Below are 22,488 nucleotides of genomic sequence, written 5' to 3'. Positions count from 1 at the left end.
GGCAGATGGGAACCTCAGTCCTTAGAGTTTAATTGAGAGAGGAAGAAAAGACAAGAGGTCTCCACCAATTGTCAGGCAGATAATAGCTTGTGAAGGGTGAGCCTGCAAGGATTGAGAAATGAAAGCCCTGTGGATGTGAGTAGGGGACAAGTGGTGTGGGAAAATAGCACATTTTCTCATAGACTCTCAATGCACATGAAATAAATTGTTTCAAATAAATAAAGGTCTTGAATGTCTATTTGAACGTTTTTATTGATCACAAAGCCTGCTTCCACCCCTCTCAAAAAAGGTTTAAGCATTCAATATGGTAAGGAGCAAAAAAAGAAAAAAAAACACAAAATAAACCAAACAAACAATAAAAAACGTGCTGGATTGCTCTGGTCCTAAACTTGCAAAATATGACAATAAATAATGGTGTGAAATTCCCTTGGATATTCTAAAGCATGGTTAACTGGAGTTAAGTGTGATTGATTGTTATGGAACTCAAGTATGTCTTTGGCCCTTCTACTCTCCTCTCCTTTCAGGTCTTCTCTTTGGGCCTCTTGGAACAAAAGCTCCTGAGTTAAAGGTCTGAAAGGAATCTGGCTCAAAGAACACATACTGGCTCCCAGGAGATCATCTAAAGAATATTTTCAGCACCCCATGTTAATGGAAACTATGTTATTTTTAAAGTAGCATCCCATTCAAGTGCTGGAAGTGAAGAATTTACTTTGAAGTAAAATCTGCATTCAACATAAGGCCAGAATTGCCACATACCTGACTTTATTCTTCTTTACAAAAGTAAAAATTTTTAAACACAAAAAGATGAAGCCAAGTGACTGATTTCTGGACTGAAGGACTGGCATCATACTGCTCCTCAGAAGAAGAGAAGAGGAGAAATGTCACATCCACATCCATGCAGTGCTCCTCAGAAGCTTTGGGATTGTCTGAGGCTCCAAGTACACCCCAACCATGGGGACACAGTAACAAAAATACATTCTTTTCTCCTCCTCACTCCCCAGAGGCAGTCCTTTACCACGTTCTATTAATTCCATCTTTAACATCTATCCAGACCTGATCATGCCTCATACTGGAACTACCAGTACCCTAGTCCAAGCTGCTGTCATTGGCAGAAGCCTCCTAAGTACCCCTCAGACCCTTATCCTGACTTCTGAGTCCACTCAGTAGCCACAGTCGGCTTTTTAATTTTTCTTCCATTTTTCAAGGTAGGGTCCAGGATGACCTAGAATTCACGATGTAGTCTCAGGGTAGCCTTGAACTCACTGCGATCCTCCTACCTCTGCCTCCCTAGTGCTGGGATTAAAGGCATGTGCCACCAAGCCTGGCTTCACAGTCAATATTTATTTATTTATTTTAATATTTGTTTATTTACTTATTGATGCTAGGAATAGAATCCAGAGCTACTCATGTTAAACAAGGGTTCTGTCACTGAGCCATGTCCTCAGATAAGGTCAGAGGACATGTGAGGAGGGCAGTTGGGAAGGGGGATGATTAAGAATAAATTATAACATGTATGAATATGTGGGGTGGTTTGATTCAGGTGTCCCTCATAAACTTAGGTGTTCTGAACGCTAGGTTTCCAGCTGATGAAGATTTGGGAATTAAAGCCTCTTGGAGGCAGCTGGGGGAGAGCTTATGGGTATTCTAGCCAGCTTTCCCTTGCCAGTGTTTGGCACACTCTCCTGTTCCTGTTGTCCACCTTATGTGGGCCAGGGGGTGATGTCCACCCTTTGCTCATGCCATCATTTTCCCCTGCAATCATGGAGCTTCCCCTTGAGCCTGTCAGCCAAAATAAACCTCTTTTTCCCACAAGCTGCTCTTGGTTGTGTGATTTCTATCAGCAATGCGAACCTGACTGCAACATAATAAAACCATTAATTTGCATGCTAACCTAAAAAAATCAGTAATAAAATAAAACTGAAAGAGCTCTCCTTCCATATCTTACTTGTACTTGTACTTCACATGGGATGAATCTTTGGCTAAAGTCTGCCTACCCTTCTGAGTTGAAAGCTCCAAGCCAGTCTCTCTGATCACCTTCATGTCCCTGGGCCTGGCCTCATGCCTGCCATATAAGACACATTAATTTGTTGAATGAAGGAGTGGATTTTTTAAAAAATAGGGTCTCATTCTATAGCTTAGGTTGGCCTAGAACTTACTATGTAGCCTAGGCTATCACTGAATTCTTGGCAAGCCTCCTGCCTCCCAAGTGTTGGGATTATAGCTGTGACCACATAGCTTGGCTTGGAGGAGTGGATGTCAACAGCTAACAGTATGTACAGTATGTTAAAAGTAGCAAACATTTTATTTGGTGCTCAGAATAATCATGTGTCGTAGTTCTTATTGTTCTTTATTTTACAGATGAGGACACAGACTCACAGTATTGTCAATATCAGTAGGGTTAATGAAGTATATATACTGAAATCCAGGCCTGAGGGGGCCACAACCCCAGGTCTTTTTGGTCACACCCTTTTGGAGAGCTTCAGACCTGAGAAAAGAAAGGGCTGTGGAGTCCAGATCAATTTGAAATTTCTTGTTGAATAAGAAGCCACTTCACTCAGGCCCTCAGAGCTCAAGGCAAGCCCTGTGGGGACTACCTGCCAACCAGTGAGGGGGGTGGATTCTAAATCAGGCTTTCTTGGATGACATAGAGAGCCAATCTAACTATAGTGACCTTATTTTCTGAATCAAAAACCAGGATTCTTGGTCTGACAAATAGAATAGAATACTTGAAACTGGGACTTTTCTGGGAAATCCAGGGCACAGAGCTTCTGTACCTGTACCACATGTCAGCTATATAATGGGCATTTCTCAGCAAATTCGGACCCAGCCACTTTGGTTCATTACATTTAAAAAAAATTCCTACTTTGAGACCACCCTGAGACATAGTGAATTCCAGGTCAACCTGGACTAGAGTGAGACCTTACCTTAAGAAACAAACAAACAAAAAAAAATCCTAAGGAAAAAAGCCTGATTTGTTTCTACACCTCACACCGAATTCTTTCCACCTACTCTTTCTATGTGTTTGCCTAATTACTTCCTTACTCATCTTTTTTGTTAGCAGCTTTCTTCCTAGTTTGCCTGAGAGAGTTTCTAGGTCCTGCTCAGTTATGCATGCAACCAGTTGAGAGGAATCATAAGCAAAACTGTTTGGGAAACCATGGTAACAGAGGCCATGGCAACAGGGGCCAAGCACTGAGAGACAGCCCTTCCCATCCTGGCTTCTTCTTGAGATCAAGTGGTACTGATAAGGCTGGGTGGCTTCACTGTGACATCTCACTGGGCAACCCTCCTTGCAGGAGGCATTACAGCAAAATTTTGGTTCTAGAATAAGCTTTGGGATGCTGCTATTTCACTGTACTGCAATGGTGCATGGAAAAGAGTGTTGCCAAAGCTAAGATTGGATCTAACATTTCCCCTTAAGCACTCTTCACATTTGGTCCAATATATCCAGAGTCCCCCAGTGGGCAGGCAGGCTCCAGTGTGAGGGTAACAGTAGTAAAAAATCAGGTTGCCATCCTTGTGGGATAAGATTATGTTACTTAAGTGGTCCAACCAAAGGGTTTTCACTAGTGTCTAGGGAGAAGAAACTTTCAATGAATCAAAGTGAGGTCTCGTCCTGTGGAAGTTATCTATCTCTCCAAGGCCCCATGTGCCCATGAACAAAAGAGCGTCCCCTGGTGAGGCTGTGAACCTTACTGAGCCTCGGTTTCCTAATCCCAAGAAAAAAATAAAATAAAAAGAGCAACAAAAAACAAGGAGCAGCAGAAGCAATCTCTACCTTGCTGTCCTTCTAGTTTTTTGGATGGTCCATTTCAAGCTATGCAAAAGTATGAAGAGCAGGGCTGGAGAGACGGTTAAGCGCTTGCCTGTGAAGCCTAAGGACCCTGGTTCGAGGCTCAATTCCCCAGGACCCACGATAGCCAGATGCACAAAGGGCACATGGGTCTGGAGTTCGTTTGCAGTGGCTGGAGGCCCTAGTGTGCCCATTCTCTCTCTCTCTCTCTCTCTGCTTCTTTCTCTCTCTCTCTCTGTCGCTCTCAAATAAATAAATAAAAATGAACAAAAATGTTTTTTAAAAAGTATGAAGAGCAAATGCATTTACCCATACTTGCTCCCAAACCTTTTTTTCTAATAAACTATTATAGGCCCAGTTGATGCTCCTGCCCCTCCCGAGTTGTACAGAGGAAGCACCATCCGAAATTGGATATCATTGAACCTCATGCATGTTTTGAAATGTGCTGTTTGGGATTGAAGAGATGGCTTAGCAGTTCAAGGTACTTGTTTGCGGGCTGGAGAGATGTTGTTAAGGTGCTTGCCTGTGAAGTCTAAGCACCCATATTTGATTCCTCAGTACAAACTTGACATAAGCCAGATGCACAGGGTGGTGCCTGAGTCTGGAGTTTGTATTGGCTAGAGGGCCTGGCATGCATATTCTCTCTCTCTCTGTCTCTGCTTGGAAATGATTAAATATAATATTTTTTAAAGGAGCTTACTTACAAAGCCTGATGACCTGGTTTCTACTTCCCAGTACCCATGTAAAAAGCCAAATGCGCTGGGCGTGGTGGCTCATGCCTTTAATCCCAGCACTCGGGAGGCAGAGGTGGGAGGATTGCCGTGAGTTCGAGGCCACCCTGAGACTCCATAGTGAATTCCAGGTCAGCCTGGGCTACAGTGAGACCCTACCTCAAAAAACCAAAAAAAAAAAAAAATGCACAAAGTGGCACATGTATCTGGAGTGTGTTTGCAGTGGCAGGAGGCCCTGGCATGTCCATACTCACCCTTGTTATCTCTCTTTCCTAATAAATAATAAATAAATCAATAATAAATAAAATGTACTGTGTATGTGCTCATATAATTAGCTATAGAATACTGATTTGTGTGTTCGTAAACTGTATAAGCCACATCAAATTGTACATATCCTATTGCAATCTGATTTTTTGCTTCACATTGGGCTTGTGAGAGATATTCATGTTGACACAGGCAGCTCTGGTTCAGACATGTTGGTGTTATATAGTATCCTATTGTTTGAATTCATTTATTTTATTTTTATAAAAGCTTATACTTTTATATGTCCTCACTCCCCACTCAGTGGGGTTATTGGTTGAATACATTTTTATTTATTCTTCTATCCTCTCTTTCCTCTTAGAAACAATGCTATCATAGTATAGGTATGGGGATGCATGCCTATAATCCAAGCATTCAAGAGACTGAGGTAGGAGGGTAACTAAGAGTTCATGGAGGCCGGGCGTGGTGGTGCATGCCTTTAATCCAAGCACTTGGGAGGCAGACAGCACTTGGAAAGCAGAGGTAGGAGGAGCACAGTGAGTTCAAGGCAACCCTGAGACTACATAGTGAATTCTAGGTCAGCTTGGGCTCAAGTGAGACCCTATCTTGAAAAACCAAAAAATAAAAGAGTTCATGGCCAGCCCAGGATATTTAGAGATACTGTCACACCAAGTCAAAACAATAGCAACAACTAAACCACAATGCTATCACCAATATTCATGTTATATGTGCTACTGTTCACGTATGTGACTGTTTCTCCAGGGTGAACACGTGTGAGTGCAAGGTGGGGTTATTACTTTTTTGTGATATTGATGATTGTACTCAGGGCCTTGTGCATGACAAGCAAGTGATCTACCACTGAGCTACATCCCCAGCCTCTTAAGCTTTTTATTCTAAAGTCAATATTTTGGTATTTATTCAATATAATTACTCATAAATTATTTGATCCAGTAACTGCACATTCATAAAGTTAAACCTCAAGAATACTCAAACATGTGCATGCAGAGAAATGCACAAGACTGCTTACTGCCCTACTATTAGGAATACAGTGAAATTGGCATTATCACCAGTATCTGCCAATGGGTGTTGGGGCAGAGAATCAACCAGTGGTGTCACCTATCCCATAAAATGTCATGGACTTGGGGAGGAAGCAGGCTCCTTCCTCATGCACCTTCTATACTCCTGGACTGAAAAAATTATGCTGCTAACAGCACAGGGTCATGTATAAGGAAGATAACTTGTAGCTGCCTTCATATTAGATGGAGAGAGCCTCCCTGCTGCCAGGTGGGGACCTAGCCAGAGTCCCATATCTGCAGGACCAGTGCCTTTCTGGCAACCAATTCCAAGAAAAATGGGAAAATCTTCCAGAGAATAGAATAGAGAGCAGGTTGTAGGACTTGAGGGAGAGATCATTCAGGAAGTATTTGAAAGGAACATTGGTAAAGTGATGAGATGCCTTATTTTGTTTTGAAGCTGAACAACTAGCTTCACCCCCCCAACCCGCACAGTTATGACTATGAGTAAGTGAACCTGTTGGTGATGCCCGAAAGTGTGTTGACTTGAGAAGTCCAAATTTATCTCAAAAAATGCAAACACATTTACATTTGCTAGGGTTTAATGGACACAAGCCAGAAGGGCTATTAAAAAACAAAACAAGGGCAGGAGAGATGGCTTAAAGATAGTTTGGGCTACATAATGAGATACTGCCTAAAAAAATGTAACAGAAAAAAATGCATAGGAGCTGGGAAGATGGTTCATCAGTTAAAGGTGCTTGCTTGCAAAGCCTGCCAGACCAGCTTCAATTCCTCAACCACCTATGTAAGCCAGACAGGCTTCTGTTTGCAGCAGCAAGAGACCCTGGCATGCCCATACACACAAACACATATACACAAATAAATTTAAGAAGAAAAGAAAAAATATATGCTGACTTCAGCCTAATGTGTCAGAGAGAAGGCCCAGACTGCACTGCATGCCTACCCCATCCCAACCCCCTCCTGAATAAAGTGGACAGGAGTGGTTCCTAAAGTCTGATTTATTATGTACTCATTGAGCAAATACTTTGTTGAGTGGCTACTCTGTGCTAGGCAGTCGTTTTTAGGTGATACATGAGTAGACCAGAAAGCCTCTGCCTGCCTGTGAGGAGCTCTGTATTGTAGACTCAGACTGATGGGGATGGTCCAGATTGAAAAGTGACTGACTACTGACCCGCTGAAAGCCCTTCTCTTAGGGAACATGGATGTGATGCATACATTCAGGAAGGGGTTCCAGAAGCCAGGGTGTGCCCAGGGAGACAAACTAAACAAAGCCACATGGAGTGGGGAAAACAAGGTCATGGGAAGCAGTAAGAGAGGCTCTGATTGAGAAGTGGAGTGGTGGAAGTGGCAGTAACTGTGCTTGTCTTGTCTAGCACTCTTGGGACATCAATTGTAAAGACATTTGACTTCTTGGGACAGCTTCTTCTCCTTCATTGTGCATGGATCCTTACATTCACATCCTGCCTCCCAAAGAAACCTTATCACACCCTTGGTCTTGCAATCTGACAGAGACCATATACAGGGTCTGTGGTGGAGCACTTGCTTAGCATGTGTAAGGACTTGGTTTCCATCCCCAGCACAACAAAAAAGAAATACAGGCCATCTGCAACTGCAAAACCCAGCCCCTTTAGAACTGCTTAACAGGCACCTCCTTGCACTTCTGAACTTGAGTACTGCAAGGACTATTAAGAGCTGAGAAAGTGCATTGTAACATATTCTATTATACCATCTTTCATTGCTTATTTATTTGAGAGAGAGACTGAGAAAGAAGCAGATAGAAAGAGAGAGAATGGGGATGCCAGGGCCTCTAGCCATTATCAACAAATTCCAGACACATGGCCTCCTTTGTGCATCTGGCTTTACATGGGTATTGGGGTACTGAAGCCTGGTCCTTAGGCTTTGCAAGCTAGCACCTTAACCTCTCAGCCATCTCTCCAGCCCCTTAATTTTTTTTTGTTGTTATTTTTTTTTATTTTTTGGTTTTCTTTTTTGAGGTAGGGTCTTGCTCTAGCTCAGGCTGACCTGGAATTTACTATGTAGTCTCGGGGTGGCCTCAAACTTGTGGCAATACTCCTACCTCTATCTTCCAAGCGCTGGGATTGCATGCACCACCACACCTACCTTTTTGCCTTTTGAGTCAGGGTTTTGCTGTGTAGCCCAGTTTGGCATTGATCCTCCTGCCTCAGCCTCCAAATGCCAAGATTATAGGTGTGAACCACCATACTTTGCTTTTTGCATTATTTAACTTTAATGAATCATCTGACTATTATGGACATCATTTTACTGTTTACAAAATACTTGCACAATAAGGCTTCCTTTGAATTTCCTTCATTTCTTGAAGTAGGCAAGGTCAGGTTTTATCATTATTATTTCATTAGCAAGGAAACTGAATGGTACTGAGGATTCTTGTTTAAGGTGTCTGAAGTGGAAAGCAGTTAAGAGGTCCTATATGCTCCGGACACATCTAGAATCCCATCTTTTGTTCTCCTAGCCAAACTATAAATCCTCAGTGGACAGGATGTGTGTTTTCAGTGCTTCCGTGCACACTAGAGGGACAAACAAGAAGCCATCAGCTTCTTAAGAAAAGACAGTCAACCAAAGAATAAGTCATGAGGCTTCATGCTGGAGGGAGACAAAAGCCATCATCTCCATGTGAGGCCAACGGTAGCAAAGAATTAGAACAGATTTAAGCAGGAAATGAAGGCTGCTTGAGGTGGTATACTGAAGAACTCTTTTCTTTAGCATGTTAATCTTGCAGCTTTGAGCAAGTGAAAAGCTTGTGAAAAGTGAAAAGGGAAGAAAGTTTTCAAAGTTAGAAAACAATACAGGGCTGGAGAGATGGCTTAGAGGTTAAGCGCTTGCCTGAGAAGCCTAAGAACCCTGGTTCCAGGCTCAATTCCACAAGACCCACGTTAGCCAGATGAACAAGGGGGCGCACGCATCTGGAGTTCGTTTGCAGGGGCTGGAGGCCCTGACGCGCCCATTCTCTGTCTCTCTCTATCTGCCTCTTTCTCTCTCTGCCTGTTGCTGTCAAATAAATAAAAATAAACAAAAATAAAAAATAAAAAATAAAACAAACAAATAAACTGGGCATGGTAGATCAAGCCTCTGATCCCAGTCAGAAGGAACGCTGCAAGTTAAAAGCCAGTGTGGTCAACATGGTGAGTTCCAGGCAAGTCATGGCGATATAGTGGGGATCGATTTCAAAAACAAAACATCAAAAAAGACCACAAACAAGTAGGACAAACTGGGTGTGGTGGCATACACCTTTAATCCCAGCACTCAGAAGGCAGAGGTAGAAGGATTGATAGAATTCCAGGTCAGCCTGGGATAGAGTGAGGCCCTACCTCAAAAAAAAAAAAAAAAAAAAAAAAGAAAAGAAAAAGAAAAAAAAAAGAGGGCTGAAGACTGAAGAGATGGTTTAGCAGTTAAAGTGCTTGCCTGTGAAGCCTAAGGACCCATGTTTGATCTCTCTCCAGATCCCATATGAGCCAGATGCACAAAGGTGAGGCAAGCACAAGGTTGCACATGTGCACTAGGTGGCACAAGCATCTGGAGTTGAATTTCAGTGGCTGAAGCCCTGGCATGCCAATTCTCTCTCTCTCTCTAAAAAGAAATAAAAAAATAAAGTAGTATAAATAACAAATAAAGTTTATAACAGCAATGCATGTATTGCTGAAATTCACGAGACACAGCCATAACCAGGGAGGCTAAGAGATGGCCAACAGCAATTAGAGTGGGCATGTCTGTAAAAGTGTGTAGGCAATGGCAGTATAGCCAGGGGGTCAATATGGGCTGCCATCCTTGGGCTGGCACCAAGTGGGAGGACACTTGAGAGTTTCCTTTTAAATCTCTAGACAGATTCTTCTGCATGCCTGTCTGGGAAATGTGGGCTATATCAGGAGTCATTTCAATTCTTATGCGGAGGAAGAATATACTGGAAACAACACTTTGAAAGTCAGCCTGGTAATTACATACAATATGGATCCAAGTGGGTCTGAGAAGTGACCCCAGATGTCACCAAGATGCTAATGTCCACAAGAGTCAGTCCTTTTAGCTCAAGTTAAGGCTTTTTTATGGTGATACACATGGATGTTGTGCATTATTTAAAATACTAAGAAAAAAGGTTTGGGCTGGGGAAATGACTCTGTGGTTAAAAATGTTTGCTTAAGCCGGGCGTGGTGGTGCATGCCTTTAATCCCAGCACTTGGGAGGCAGAGGTAGGAGGATCGCTGTGAGTTCAAGGCCACCCTGAGACTACAGAGTTAATTCCAGGTCAGCCTGGACCAGAGTGAGACCCTACCTCGAAAAACCAAAAAAAAAAAAAAAGATGTTTGCTTATAAAGCCTGAAGGTCTGGATTTGACTCCACAGTAGCTGCACAAAGTGGTGCATGTGTCTGGAGTTCATTTATAGTGGCAAGTGGTCCCCATGTGCCCATATGTGTGCTTGTATTCCCTCTCTCTCTCCCTTTCATACACACACACAAATAAATAAAAAATAAAATAAAATATATTAGGGCTAGAACGATGGCTCAGCATTTAAAGGTGCCTACTTGCAAAGCCTGAAGGCCTGGGTTTGATTCTCCAGTACCCACATAAAGCTAGATGCAGAAAGTGGCATATGTGTCTGGAGTTCATTTTCAGTGGCAGGAGGCCCTGTTATACCCATAGTCACTCCCTCTGTATCTCTTTCTCTTCCTCTCAAATAAATAAACAAAAATTTAAAAAATTAAAAAGAACTGAAGTTTGACAAAAAAGCAGAGAAAAATCACTAAGTAGCCTTTCAGGAGGAAAGGAAGCTAAGATCCACATGGCTGCTTGATTATTATTCATTGCTGATTAAGACCAAGACTCTGAAATTACAAGTTAACTTGTACAAGAGTGATAAAATAAAAATGATTAATTTTTGTTTTCAAGCAGAGAGAGATAGAAGACAAACAGAGAATGGGCACGCCAGGGCCTCTAGCCACTGCAAATGAACTTCAGACGCATGTGCCCCCTGTGATCTGAAATATGTGGGACCTAGGGAATCAAACCTGGGTCCTTTGACTTTGCAGGTAACTGCTTTAACCACTATGCCATCTCTCCAGCCCCTAAAAAATGATTTTTGTGGCCGGGCGTGGTGGTGCACGCCTTTAATCCCTGCACTCGGGAGGCAGAGGTAGGAGGATCACCGTGAGTTCAAGGCCACCCTGAGACTACATTGTGAATTTCAGGTCAGCGTGGGCTAGAGTGAGACCCTACCTCGAAAAACAAAAACAAAGAAACAAAAACAAAAAAAGTGATCTTTGTGTAGTAGAAATAAAAAACCTAATTCTATTCAACAGGAAAAGTATCCTCAAATATTAGTTATATTATGTTGTAGCACTTTTGTATTTATCTTTTTCATCTTATTTCAACATTCTTTTTTGTCAGAGGAAGAGATAAAGTTTATTTCCTATTACAAACAAGATAATGAACAACAAAAAAAGGAACAAAACTGAATCAGGACCAAAACACTTGGTAGAAAGATTAAAATCCTCTAACCAGTGGCCATTCCAATACCAATATTGGCTGTCCACCTTTCTTTCCTTTCTTATATTTATTCTGTTTTTAGTTAACATTCTTTTTGTAGTCTTTTTTTTAAAGTATTTTTTTGTTCATTTTAATTTATTTATTTGAGAGTGACACAGAGAGAGAAAGAGGCAGATAGAGAGAGAGAGAATGGGCACGCCAGGGCCTCCAGCCACTGCAAACGAACTCCAGACACGTGCGCCCCTTTGTGCATCTGGCTAATGTGGGTCCTGGGGAATCAAGCCTCGAACTGGGGTCCTTAGGCTTCACAGGCAAGCGCTTAACCGCTAAGCCATCTCTCCAGCCCTCTTTTTGTAGTCTTTTAAACACTTTTACTACATTTATTAATTTCATTTATTTATTTATATTGGACATACAGAGAAAGAAGCAGATAGCTATAGAGAGAAAGGGCATGCCAGAGCCTCTAGCCACTGCAAATGAATTCCAGACACATGTTCCACCTTGTGCATGTGGCTTATGTGGGCACTGGGGAATTGAACCTGGGTTCTTAGGCTTCACAGGCAAGCACTATAACTGCTAAGCCATCTCTCCAGCCCCTTTTACTACTTTTTAATTATATTTGCTTATTTATGAGCAAAAGAAGAAATGAAAGAATGGGTGCACTAGGGCCTCTTGCCACTGCTGCAAATGAACTCCAGATGCATATGACACATTTTTTTTTTTCGAGGTAGGGTCTCACTCCAGGCTGACTTGGAACTCACACTGCATTTCAAGGCTGGTCTCAAACTCACAGTGATTACAATGATTCTCCTGCCTCTGCCACTAGAGTGCTAAGGCGTGTGCCACCATGCCCAGCTCCAGCTTACTTTTTTTTTTTTTTAATTTTGAGGCATGGTTTCACTCTGGCTAGGCTAACCTGGGTCCTTGAACTTTGGTCATCTTCTTACCTCAACCTCTTGAGTTCTGGGATTAAAGGTGTGTGCCACCATGCCTGGTTTCTTTTTTAAAATTTTATTTATATAGTTTTGGGGGCTCAAGGTAAGATCACACTCTAGTTCAGGCTGACCTGGAATTCACTACGTAGTCTCATGGTGGCCTTGAACTCATGGCAATCTACTTCTGCATGTGACACTTTGTGTATCTGGCTTTATGTGGGTACTGGGGAATGAACCTGAGACAGCAGGCTTTGCAAGGAAGCACCTTTAATCCTTAAACCATCATAGCAGCCCATATTTTTAGTATTTTTTGTTTTAAAATATTTTATTTATTTATGAGAGAGAGAGAGAGCATGGGTGTGCCAGAGCTTTACATTGATACTGGGGAATCAAACCCAGTGCTATTTGGCTTTTCAAACAAATGCCTTTAACTGCTGAGCCATCTCCTCAGGCCCTACTATTTTTTACTGAGGTCAAATATCCATAAGGTAAACTTTTCAAGGATTTCTTTTTTGGGGGTATGTGCACTGGGAATGGAGCCCAGGGCTTGCACATACTAGGCATGACTCTCTACCACTGAGCTATAACCTAGTCCTCATTTTTAGCATTTCTAAGTGTGAAATTCAATGACATTAATTATATTCACAATGTTGCAAATGATCATTATGATACATATCCAACAGTTTTCATCGTCTTAAGCTCTGTGCTCATTAAGTAGTCATTTCGCATTTCTTCCTCCTTCTATACCCTGGTGATTTCTAATTCTACCTTCTTCCCCTATGACTTCGCCTATTCTATATACTTCATTTAAGGGGAATCAGGCCACTTGTTCTTTGTGTCTCGCTTCTTTAAGTTAGCAGAATGTCTTCAAGATTTATCTGAACCATAGCTTTGTCAGAACTTTGTTTTTATGGTCAGATAATGCTCTATTGTATGAGTACAGCATATTGTTTATCTATTCATTTATTAATAGACTTTTTTTTTCAAGGTAAGGTCTCACTCTGGTCCAGGCTGACCTGGAATTCACCATGTAGTCTCAGGGCGGCCTTGAACTCATGGTGATCCTCCTATCTCTGCCTCCCAAGTGCTGGGATTAAAGGCATGTGCCACCACGCTCGGCTACATTTGGGTTATTTTAAACTTTTCATTATTATTAACATTCACGTTCAGGTATCTGCTTAAGTCAATTTTCAATTCTTTGGCATATATACCTACAAGTGGAATTGCTACATTAACTTTTGAGGTAATTCTGTGTTTAACTGTCAAATTTTTTAAAAGTTAGTTTTACCACAATGCTGGTTCCTACATCAATGAGCTAAATCTTTGATAGCTGATCATTACATATTTAAATATGATTCATGTTTTTGATTCTTTGAATATTACACTTTGATAAGGGTGATTTATTTACTTTGCTAATCCTTAAAGCCCAAATCGGAACCTTGATTTCCACTTTTGGCCCTCATTACTTATTGCATGCTCCCTACAAGGAAGTAAAGGAAATGAGTAGAAATGACCTCCCCCTTTACTTAACCAATGAAGCCAACAAGGTATTATGGGAGTTTCAAAGAGAAAGGAAATTCAAATTAGGGTAAGGTGCCTGTGATAGGAAATGAAGTCATATGAGTCACAGGCATAGGCACAGAATATGTGCATTTTTGTTCTGCTGGGAACACGTGGAGATTTTTCTCCTCTGAGTATAGAAAAGCTGTTAGGTCTACAGTGTGAGTATCTGCTAGGAAAATTCTAGAGAAAAGCTTTGCTTTCAGTAAACTCTTGAGACAAGGCCACCCTAACAGGACCCATGAGGAGAGATGGAAGAATTCTCTTTATTCCACCCCCAAAGTTTGTACTCACTGGCACTTGAGAGGAGAGGTCCTAGGAATCTTTTAGTAGGGAATAAAGAGAAAGAAAGGTACTTGAACTGGGTTTGGGGAGAAGGGGAGACACAAGGTACGGGGAGAGAACAGCTGAGGAGAAGGAACTGCCCAGGATCCAACTTCTCTAAGTGGCCTTTTCTTCACACTATATCACCACTGCCTCAATAAGAAAGCTCTCTCATGTGTAGCCACACATAAAATCAGACAAAAATTAGATATATTCTTGATTCCATACATTTTTCATGTTTCAAGGCAAGAACACCTGCTTTTTTTAAGGCTGAAAAAAATATAAAACCTCTATACACCCCCATAGCATAAAAGGAATTAACTTGATTTTGGTCACAATTTTTCACAAGATATGGAAGAACAGATGAATGCAATGGAAAAATTTCACAGGTGGCTAAGAATGTATAGGAAAAAGAAAACCAGAATAAAAAAGTGTCACTGATATACATATGATTTGAATACATCTATTTCTGAACTGCATCCCAGGCAGGTTAAAGAAAATAAAGGTTGAAACCTTCTTTCTTCTGTCACTGCTATGCTGCTATATTGTAGGCCTGTGTCAAGATGAAATATATGTAACAAGCACTTTGCCAACTGCAAAGGACTGTGTGTGCGTGAGTGCATGCATGTGTTTGGGAGGAGCAGACAGTGCAGGGGACGGGCACAGGCTATGATGGCACACTGTACTGGTGGCTATCCCACCTTGAGGGATCTGACCTCTATTGAGATCTGAAGTAAATCTCTATATGTTAATACTTATATGTATCGATTGAGACCAATAATCATGCCTTAAGGGAAAGGCCTCCAGGAGAGAAGTAAGAACAAAGTGCTGCAGTAGCTTGGTCTTTGGTACACACCACAGGAATAGCACTTAGCACAAGGCTCTAGAACAGTCTCTTTACATATTTATTGCCCTAATAATACCAGAAATTCCCGTGGCTTGTTTGCCTCTGTGGCTTATAAGAACAGAGATGGGAATATCATGCCCACTCATTCACTTTACAGTTACTGGGCTCTGCCAGGCACTGAGTCTTTTTTTTTTTTCTTTCTTTCTAGTACTAAGGATTCACCCTAGGGCATCACGCATGGTAGTCAAGTTCTCTACCACTGAGCTATATCTCTGACTTTTTAAAAAAATTACTTTTGATTTTGAGATGAGGCTCTCAATAAGTTGCTTAGGCTGTACTAGAACTCTCTTGGCTTTCCAGGCTTGCCTTGAATTTCTAATCTTCCTGTCTCAGCCTCCCAAGTAACTGGGATTATAGGCCTGTGTCATCAGGTTCAGCTGTCTACCAACTCTTGATTAGCTATATTTTGTCTTCCAAACCACTGTTCTCTTTCAACACCCCCCCACACACCCCGGCCCTGTAGCACCAAAGCCCTAGGGACTCTGACCAGGCTTGTGGTGGTTTGAGTTAGGGATTTCCCCAGAATTCATGTGTTTTGAATTCTTGATCCCCACCTGATAATAATTTGGGAGATGGAATCTTGCTAGAGGAGGTGTGTTGTTGGGAGCAGGCTTAGGGATGTTATAGCCAGCTCTCCCTTCACAGAACTTGGCTCACTCTCCTGCTGTTGTTGTCAACCTGCTGTGGCAAGGAGGTAATGTCCAGACTCTGCTCTATCATCTTGCCCCTGCCACCATAAAGCTTTCCCTTGTGACTGTTAGCCAAAATAAACAACTTTTCTTCCATCAGCTGCTTTTGGTCAGATGTTTTATTCCAGCAACAAAAAGGTAACTACAAGGCCTCTGTGGAGGGTGCTGTGACATGCCACTCAAATTCCTCTTCATGATTGAAGGCCTTATTTCTTTGGTCAGCAAGATTGATGCGGGTTGCTAATCCTTATTTGGAAGTGCATGGTCCCCTCTTCAGATAGTGCTGCCTGTGCCAGGGGTGTCCCTCAGAAAGGAGAGGAAAGGAGAGGAGAGCAGATAAATGATCCCCTCAGCCTAATTTGGAAGAACTCTGACTGGCCAACACAGCTGTAGAGGTTCCAAGGGGTCAGCTGAGGCTGGCATTAATATGCCATACTGACCCAACTTGTCTCTCAAACCAATCCTGCATCTTTCTCTTATACTCCAGTTACGGATTCCTAAAGGCACTCCAATGAACTTCCTATCTGTGAACTGCCACAGCCCCTCAAAGGCATTCAGTCACTAGGCTGGGTCTGTGGCTTGTGTAAGTTCTAGCTCTGAATATGGGATGCGTTAGTTTCAAATGATCACAAGAGCTGGACAGTCCCGAGGGCCCAGTCACTGTCATAGGCCTCACTCGTAATTACATTTTTATTCTCATCCCTTCCTCTTCAAATTTTCCTTCTGAACTTTTGTAACCTGAAAGATGGAAGATTTAAACAAATGGCTCAGAGGTTAAAGGCATTTGTTGCAAAGCCTGATAGCCTGGGTTTGAGTCCTCAGTATGCACATAAAGCCAGATGCATAAAGCGGTGCATGTGTCTGGAGTTTGTTTACAGTGGCAGGAAGGCCTGGTGTGCCCAAACTCCCTCTCTGTCTCTTTCTCTCTGTCTTAGATAAACAAACAAACAAACAAACAAATAAATAAATGAGTACAGCATATGAGGTGGCCTACAATAGAGACATGGATGTGGTGATAAGGGAATTCGACCTGGAAATCTGGAGGAAGACTTACTTCCTTTTTCTCTAAATGATTTTTTTTTTAAATTTTCAAGATAGGCTCTCACTCTAGCTCAGGCTGACCTGGAATTCACTCTTCATTCTCAGGATGGCCTCGAACTCATGGCGATCCTCCTATCTCTGCCTCCTGAGTGCTGGGATTAAAGGCATGTGCCACCATGCCCGGCTCCTCTCTAAATGGTTTTTAAAAATATTTTTATTTATTTGAGTGGGGTGAGAGAGGGAGAGAATGCACATGCCAGAGCCTCCTGCCACTGCAAACAAACTCCAGACAGATGTGTCACTTTGTGTGTCTGGCTTTGTATGGGTATTGGGGAATCAAACCCAGGCTTTATAACTATATGCCTTTAACTACTGAGTCCTCCCTCTGGACCCTAAATGATTTCTTTTTGCTTAAATACATTTATATAGAGCTGAGTGTGATGGCTCATGACTGTAACCCCAGTAATATGGAGATGGAGGAACGAGGATGAGGAATTCAAAGTCTTCTCAGCTACATAGCAAGTTTGAGGACAGTCTGGGCTACATGAAACTATCTCAAAATGAAGAAACAAATAAACACATTTATAATAAGAGAAATTTTAAGTGGCAACCAAACCAAAGAGCTGAAGAGGTAGAGTTCATGAAAGTGCTAGGCCCTGGGTTAATTTTCAGCCCTGCCCAAACAAACAACAGATGGAGAGATAGCTCAGCAGTTGAGGCACTTGCCTGCAAAATCTAACAACTCTGTTTGATCCCCCAGTACCAATGTAAAGCCAGATGCAACAAGTGGCCCATGCATCTTGAGTTTATTTGCAAGGGCTAGAGGCCCAGGCACACCCATTCTCTCTATCTCTCTTCTCTCTATCTCTCTCTGCTTGCAAATAAATAAATAAAAGTATCTTATTTTAAAAAAAGACAAAGGAGAACCACTTACTATAACTAGAAAGTAACTGTAAACTGGGCATGGTGGCACACACCTTTAATCCCAGAATTCAGGAAGCGAAGCTGAGGTAGGAGGATCACTGTGAGTTCAAGGCCACCCTGAGACTACACAGTGAGTTCCAGGTCAGCCTGGGATAGAGTGAGATGCTACCATGGAAAACCAAAAATAAAAATAAAAATAAGGGCTGGAGAGATGGTTTAGCACTTAAGACCTTGCCTGGGAAGCCCAAGGACCCAGGTTCAATTCCCTAGTACCCAGATACACAAGGTGGCACATGCATCTGGAGTTTGTTTGCAGTGGCTAGAGGCCCTGGCATGCCCATTCTCTTGCTCTCTCTTTCTCAAGTAAATAAATAAGTAAAATATTAAAAAATAAAAGAAAAAAGAAATTAACTGTAAAAAGAAATAAGATAAATAGAACACAGTAATTAAAACTCCAAGTAGAGGGGCTGGAGAGATGGCTTAGTGGTTAAAGTGTTTGCTTGCCAAATGAAAGGACCCAGGTTCAATTCCCCAGGACCCACTAAAGCCATATGCACAAGGTGGTGCATGTGTCTGGAGTTTTTTACAGTGGCTGAAGGCCTTGGTGTGCCCTTTCTGTCTATCTGCCTCTTTTTATCTCTCTCTCTCTCAAATAAATAAAATTAAAAAAGAAAAACACTGTCCCTGTTCCTGTCTTTGAGTCTGAGGTAGGCCTTGCTTTGTTAGGGCAGAAGATTTGTGAGTATTCTAGAAATTAAGAACAGCAGCATACTGAGACTTTCTCCTTAAGGTAATCAGAATGCAGGAAAGAGAATCATTTTCTCACCATGTAATTCAGTGTTCTTTGCAGTTCTTCTGTGTATTATTAAGATCACCTTGAAGCCCCCTCCATACCACTCTGCCCACTGTGAAAAGTTGGTAAACATTAAAGAGCCTTGTACACATGGTCATTATTATCATGCTGTCATTTTGCCTGTTGGCTCTGGTACAATCACTTGATTCAGCAAATGTTTCCAAACCTGAGCTTGTGGTGACCCTCATCCCAACACAGTACTGAGGAGAAGGCAGCAAGTTGGGGGAGGAGATGCTGGTCAGGGGCAGGGCCCTGGACATCCTAGACTCTTGGAACTGGAAATGCCCTTAGAGAATCTCCTCCCTACATTGCAACTGGGAAACTGGGACAAAATTTGTCACAGACCACAGAAGGTGTTAGTATTAACAGTCTAGGGGGCAGATGCGGAAAAAAGAATAACTTACTACTTCAGTACTGGTCCCAGGAGCAAGGGATAAGAGAACAGTGTGGGAGAAGCCAACCCCAGGAGGCTTGAGAGCAGGGAAACAATCACGAACCTCACACTGACATGCTTGATGGCACATACCTGTCCCAGCACTGAAAAGGCTGAGGCAGGAGGACCTTATGTTTGAGTGAGATTCCTCTTTCAAAAACCAACCAATCAAAGCCCACAAAACAGCAACAAAAATCCCCAAACTGCTGACCTGGGTTTCTTGGCTAGGGGCAGAGGTTGAGGTGAGCCTGGGCCTGGGTGATGGGTTACATAGCAAAAGCTTGCAAGGGACTCCATAAGAATTGCTCCAAAGGGCAGAGCCAATTCAACCAGGGACAACTTGGGCTTGCACAAAGGTGATAGACTTTGGATTTTGACAGGTCTAGGTTTGCTCCCATTTCTGGTATTTTCTTTCTAGGTGTGACCTTGGGCAAGTCCTTAACTCATGTAAGCCCTAGCCTCCTCACAGAAGTATAACCCGGGCTTACTCTAGAAGACTGTTGTGAGGGCCATACGAGGCAACATATACAATGTTCTAGTACTTAGCATCACTTTTTCCAAACCTCCTGTGATAGAACAAGATCCATGACAACACATTTTCTTATCTCTTAGCCCCTTCCCCCAGCTCAGGTTTACAGTCCCTACCTCCAGGCTCTGTTGGTCCAGCACAGGGTCAATGAGGAGCCTGTCAAGTATCTGCAGATAAGAAAGCTGGGAGGGGCCTGGAAAGATGGCTTAGTGGTTAAGGTGCTTGCCTACAAAGCCAAAGGACCTAGGTTTGATTCCCCAGGATCCACGTAAGCCAGATGCACAAAGTGGCACACGCATCTGGAGTTCGTTTACAGTGGCTAGAGGCCCTGGCGTGCCCATTCCCTCTCTTAAATAAATAAAAGCAAAATCTACCATTATTTTTTAAAGCTAAGGGGCACACTTCAGAGGGTAGAACAGGTCTTCCTTCATCTAGTAACAGAGGGGTAGGTGAATCCTGGGGGGCAGAGAGTTGGCTGTCTCACTGGCTCTTTGGAGGGATGGGCCTGTTCTGTCTTTCCAGGTTGCTGGCTAGGCTCTGCTGCTGCAGAACAAAGGCAAGCCTCAGGTCTCCTGTGGCGTTAGAAGGGAGGGCCTTCAGCAAGTCCCTCCATTAAAAGCTACATGACAGAAGGTTAAATATAGCCCTTTCCAGTTGTCTAGGACATAGATTTATGAAATGTCAGAGCCGTATTAGAGAAATGATCTTATCTCTGTTCTGTTTTTAGAGTAGAAAGGAGACAACAGAGAAGAGAAAGAAATGGGGACTTGCACCAGTGGGTGATGGGAGGCTGCTGGAGGATTTTGAGCAGCCGGGTCTGTTTTTTAAAGACTTGCTTGGCTGCAGTGGAGAAGGTGCTGGAGAGTGGAAGCAGGGAGTACAGTGCGAGGGAGGGAAATGAGGGGGCCTAGACGAGGGAAGCAGCTGTGGGGGGGAGGAGGGAGCCAACCTCAGTGTGTGATGAGCCTACATTATAGGTGAGGGCTACCCCTTCCTCCCTCTCACTTTGAGGCACACGCCCTTTGCTCAAGGACTCATGCCCTGACTCAGGAGAAAGCACTGTGCTCAAGGGTATGGAGTCTTTGCTCTTCTTTAAGGCTCCCCATTACAGCCATGGGGAGTCTGTTAGGAAATTCCTCCCTGTCCACAGGACTCAACTGTATCACCTGAGACCCCCATGCAGATTCCATCTAGTCACTTTACCCTGTAACAGCCTCTTAAATATCTGAAGACTAAACACCAGTTTCCTTTGATTCCTCTCCATGTCTAGCTGCACATAAGGTCTTCACACAACTTTTGATTGCATCACTTTGCTTTTTGAATCACTAGCTCATAAATACTTTTTGAACATACTCCAGCTATAAATGGCTGGCTAGAACCCCAGAGATGTCCCATGGACTCACAGTCTGTCCTGCTGGCTGCCTATGCCACCACAACCGTAACTTCACATACCCCACCCTGGCTGAACCTCTTTGCAGAAGCCAGAGAGTGCCCCCAGTTTGACACAGGACCCTGAACTTCATTCTTTCTTAGTGCCAGGAGGTCTGGGTTGAACTGATCCCTAGAAAGCACTTGATCCCTTGGAAGGAACTGTGTGTGGAAATGACTAGGAATAGGCACCGCTTTCCTGCTTCTCTCAGAGACTGTGCCTTAGGATTGCAAAAACAAATCCGTCACTTTAGTAAGAGTCTCAGAGGTGGGCTAAGCTCCAAGATTGACTGAAATTGAACTAAGGGATAAAGCCTCAGAATCAATAAGCTGACTTAAAAAAAATAAGGGATGCCCAAGCATGCACAGACACAATTCCTTATTTACGTTTTTAGGGTCCCAGAATATCAGAGTTGGAATATGATCACATCACCCACTCTACATGCAGAGTCACCCAATTGTAGACCCATGTATAGCATTTCTTCCGAATGGCACTCCTGCCCTTCCTTGCACATGTCTAGTACTAAGGGACCCACTCCCTCCCAGGAAGTCCAATGGCGCTGAGGCACAGCTCCTCCTTAACCAAAGCCCCAGTTTCTTTCCTTCCTTCCTCAGCATGGTAGGCACGCACTGCTCACTCTTTCCCCAAAGACTCACCTCCCCGGCTCCAGAAGAGGGTGAGAGGCTCGGCTCTCTCCATCCTGGCGGTGTGGATACCCAAGGATCCACCTTCAACCAATCCTCATGCAACAGAGAAGTGTGTGGCAGGCCCACACCAGGAGCTGCTGTTCCGAACCCTATCCTCAGGCTCCTCAGTAGAGCGCCCAGGGTCTCTTCCTGAGCTGTTTCCCAGTACTCTGACTGGGTCAGTTTGGCCTCATCAATCACATGCTCCTTTGCCCAGGGAAGTTCCTGGGCAGCCAAGCCCAGGAAAAGCAAAAAGGGAGTTTCCTCTCTCTCTCTCTGTTCTGGCACCTTGTCCTCCACCCATAGCCCCACTTATCCCATTTCCCTTAATAACCAGGGAGGGGCGCTATCTGTGAGTTGCTCTAGTCTTTTTCTAGGAAAGGTTCTTAGGTCTCAACCATAGACCTGAGTTCCAGCTGCATGGAGGGCTGACCTCCCACTCAGGCTCAGCGGCTGTCCTGCTGAGAGGGGAAATGAACAGGAACTGGCTGTCTGAGTCAGCGCCCCTAGTCTATTGTCACTGTGTGGGCCCCTTCCTTCCCAGAGGAGAGACATGCACAGAGATAGGCCTTGTTTTTTACAAGTCTCTTTTGCACACACACTTTCTCTCTTGGTCTGGAACAAGTCTGTGAATTATGTCTGGATATAACTCAGTTCAATTTCCCCAGCTCCTACCTGGGCACGTATCATCTATCATCCTCACTATGGACAAAGAAACTAGATGACCAGTCCCATCTAACAGGGGAAAAACTGAGGATCAGCAAGGGAGAGGGGCTCTCTTAAGGCCCAAGTGCTAGAGAATAATGAGACTTGAGTCCAGCCTTGAACCCCATGATACCAGGAG

General features: G+C 43.2%; 1 protein-coding gene across 2 annotated transcripts in view; it reads right to left on the bottom strand.

The window, feature by feature from the left end:
* Nhsl2 (NHS like 2) overlaps window positions 1–21,748 on the bottom strand; it is an 87,821-nt gene extending 66,073 nt beyond the window's left edge. For both annotated transcript variants that reach the window (XM_045141084.1, XM_045141085.1), the window contains exon 1: window positions 21,615–21,748. In XM_045141084.1, the coding sequence (XP_044997019.1) occupies window positions 21,615–21,657 (43 nt within the window). In that variant the 5' untranslated portion in view covers window positions 21,658–21,748. The remainder of the gene's footprint in view (window positions 1–21,614) is intronic.
* Between the last annotated feature and the right edge of the window lie 740 nt (window positions 21,749–22,488).

This window comes from Jaculus jaculus, chromosome X (assembly GCF_020740685.1).
Source record: "Jaculus jaculus isolate mJacJac1 chromosome X, mJacJac1.mat.Y.cur, whole genome shotgun sequence".
Classification (NCBI taxonomy): domain Eukaryota; kingdom Metazoa; phylum Chordata; class Mammalia; order Rodentia; family Dipodidae; genus Jaculus; species Jaculus jaculus.
This window is presented reverse-complemented; position numbering and strand designations above follow the sequence as displayed.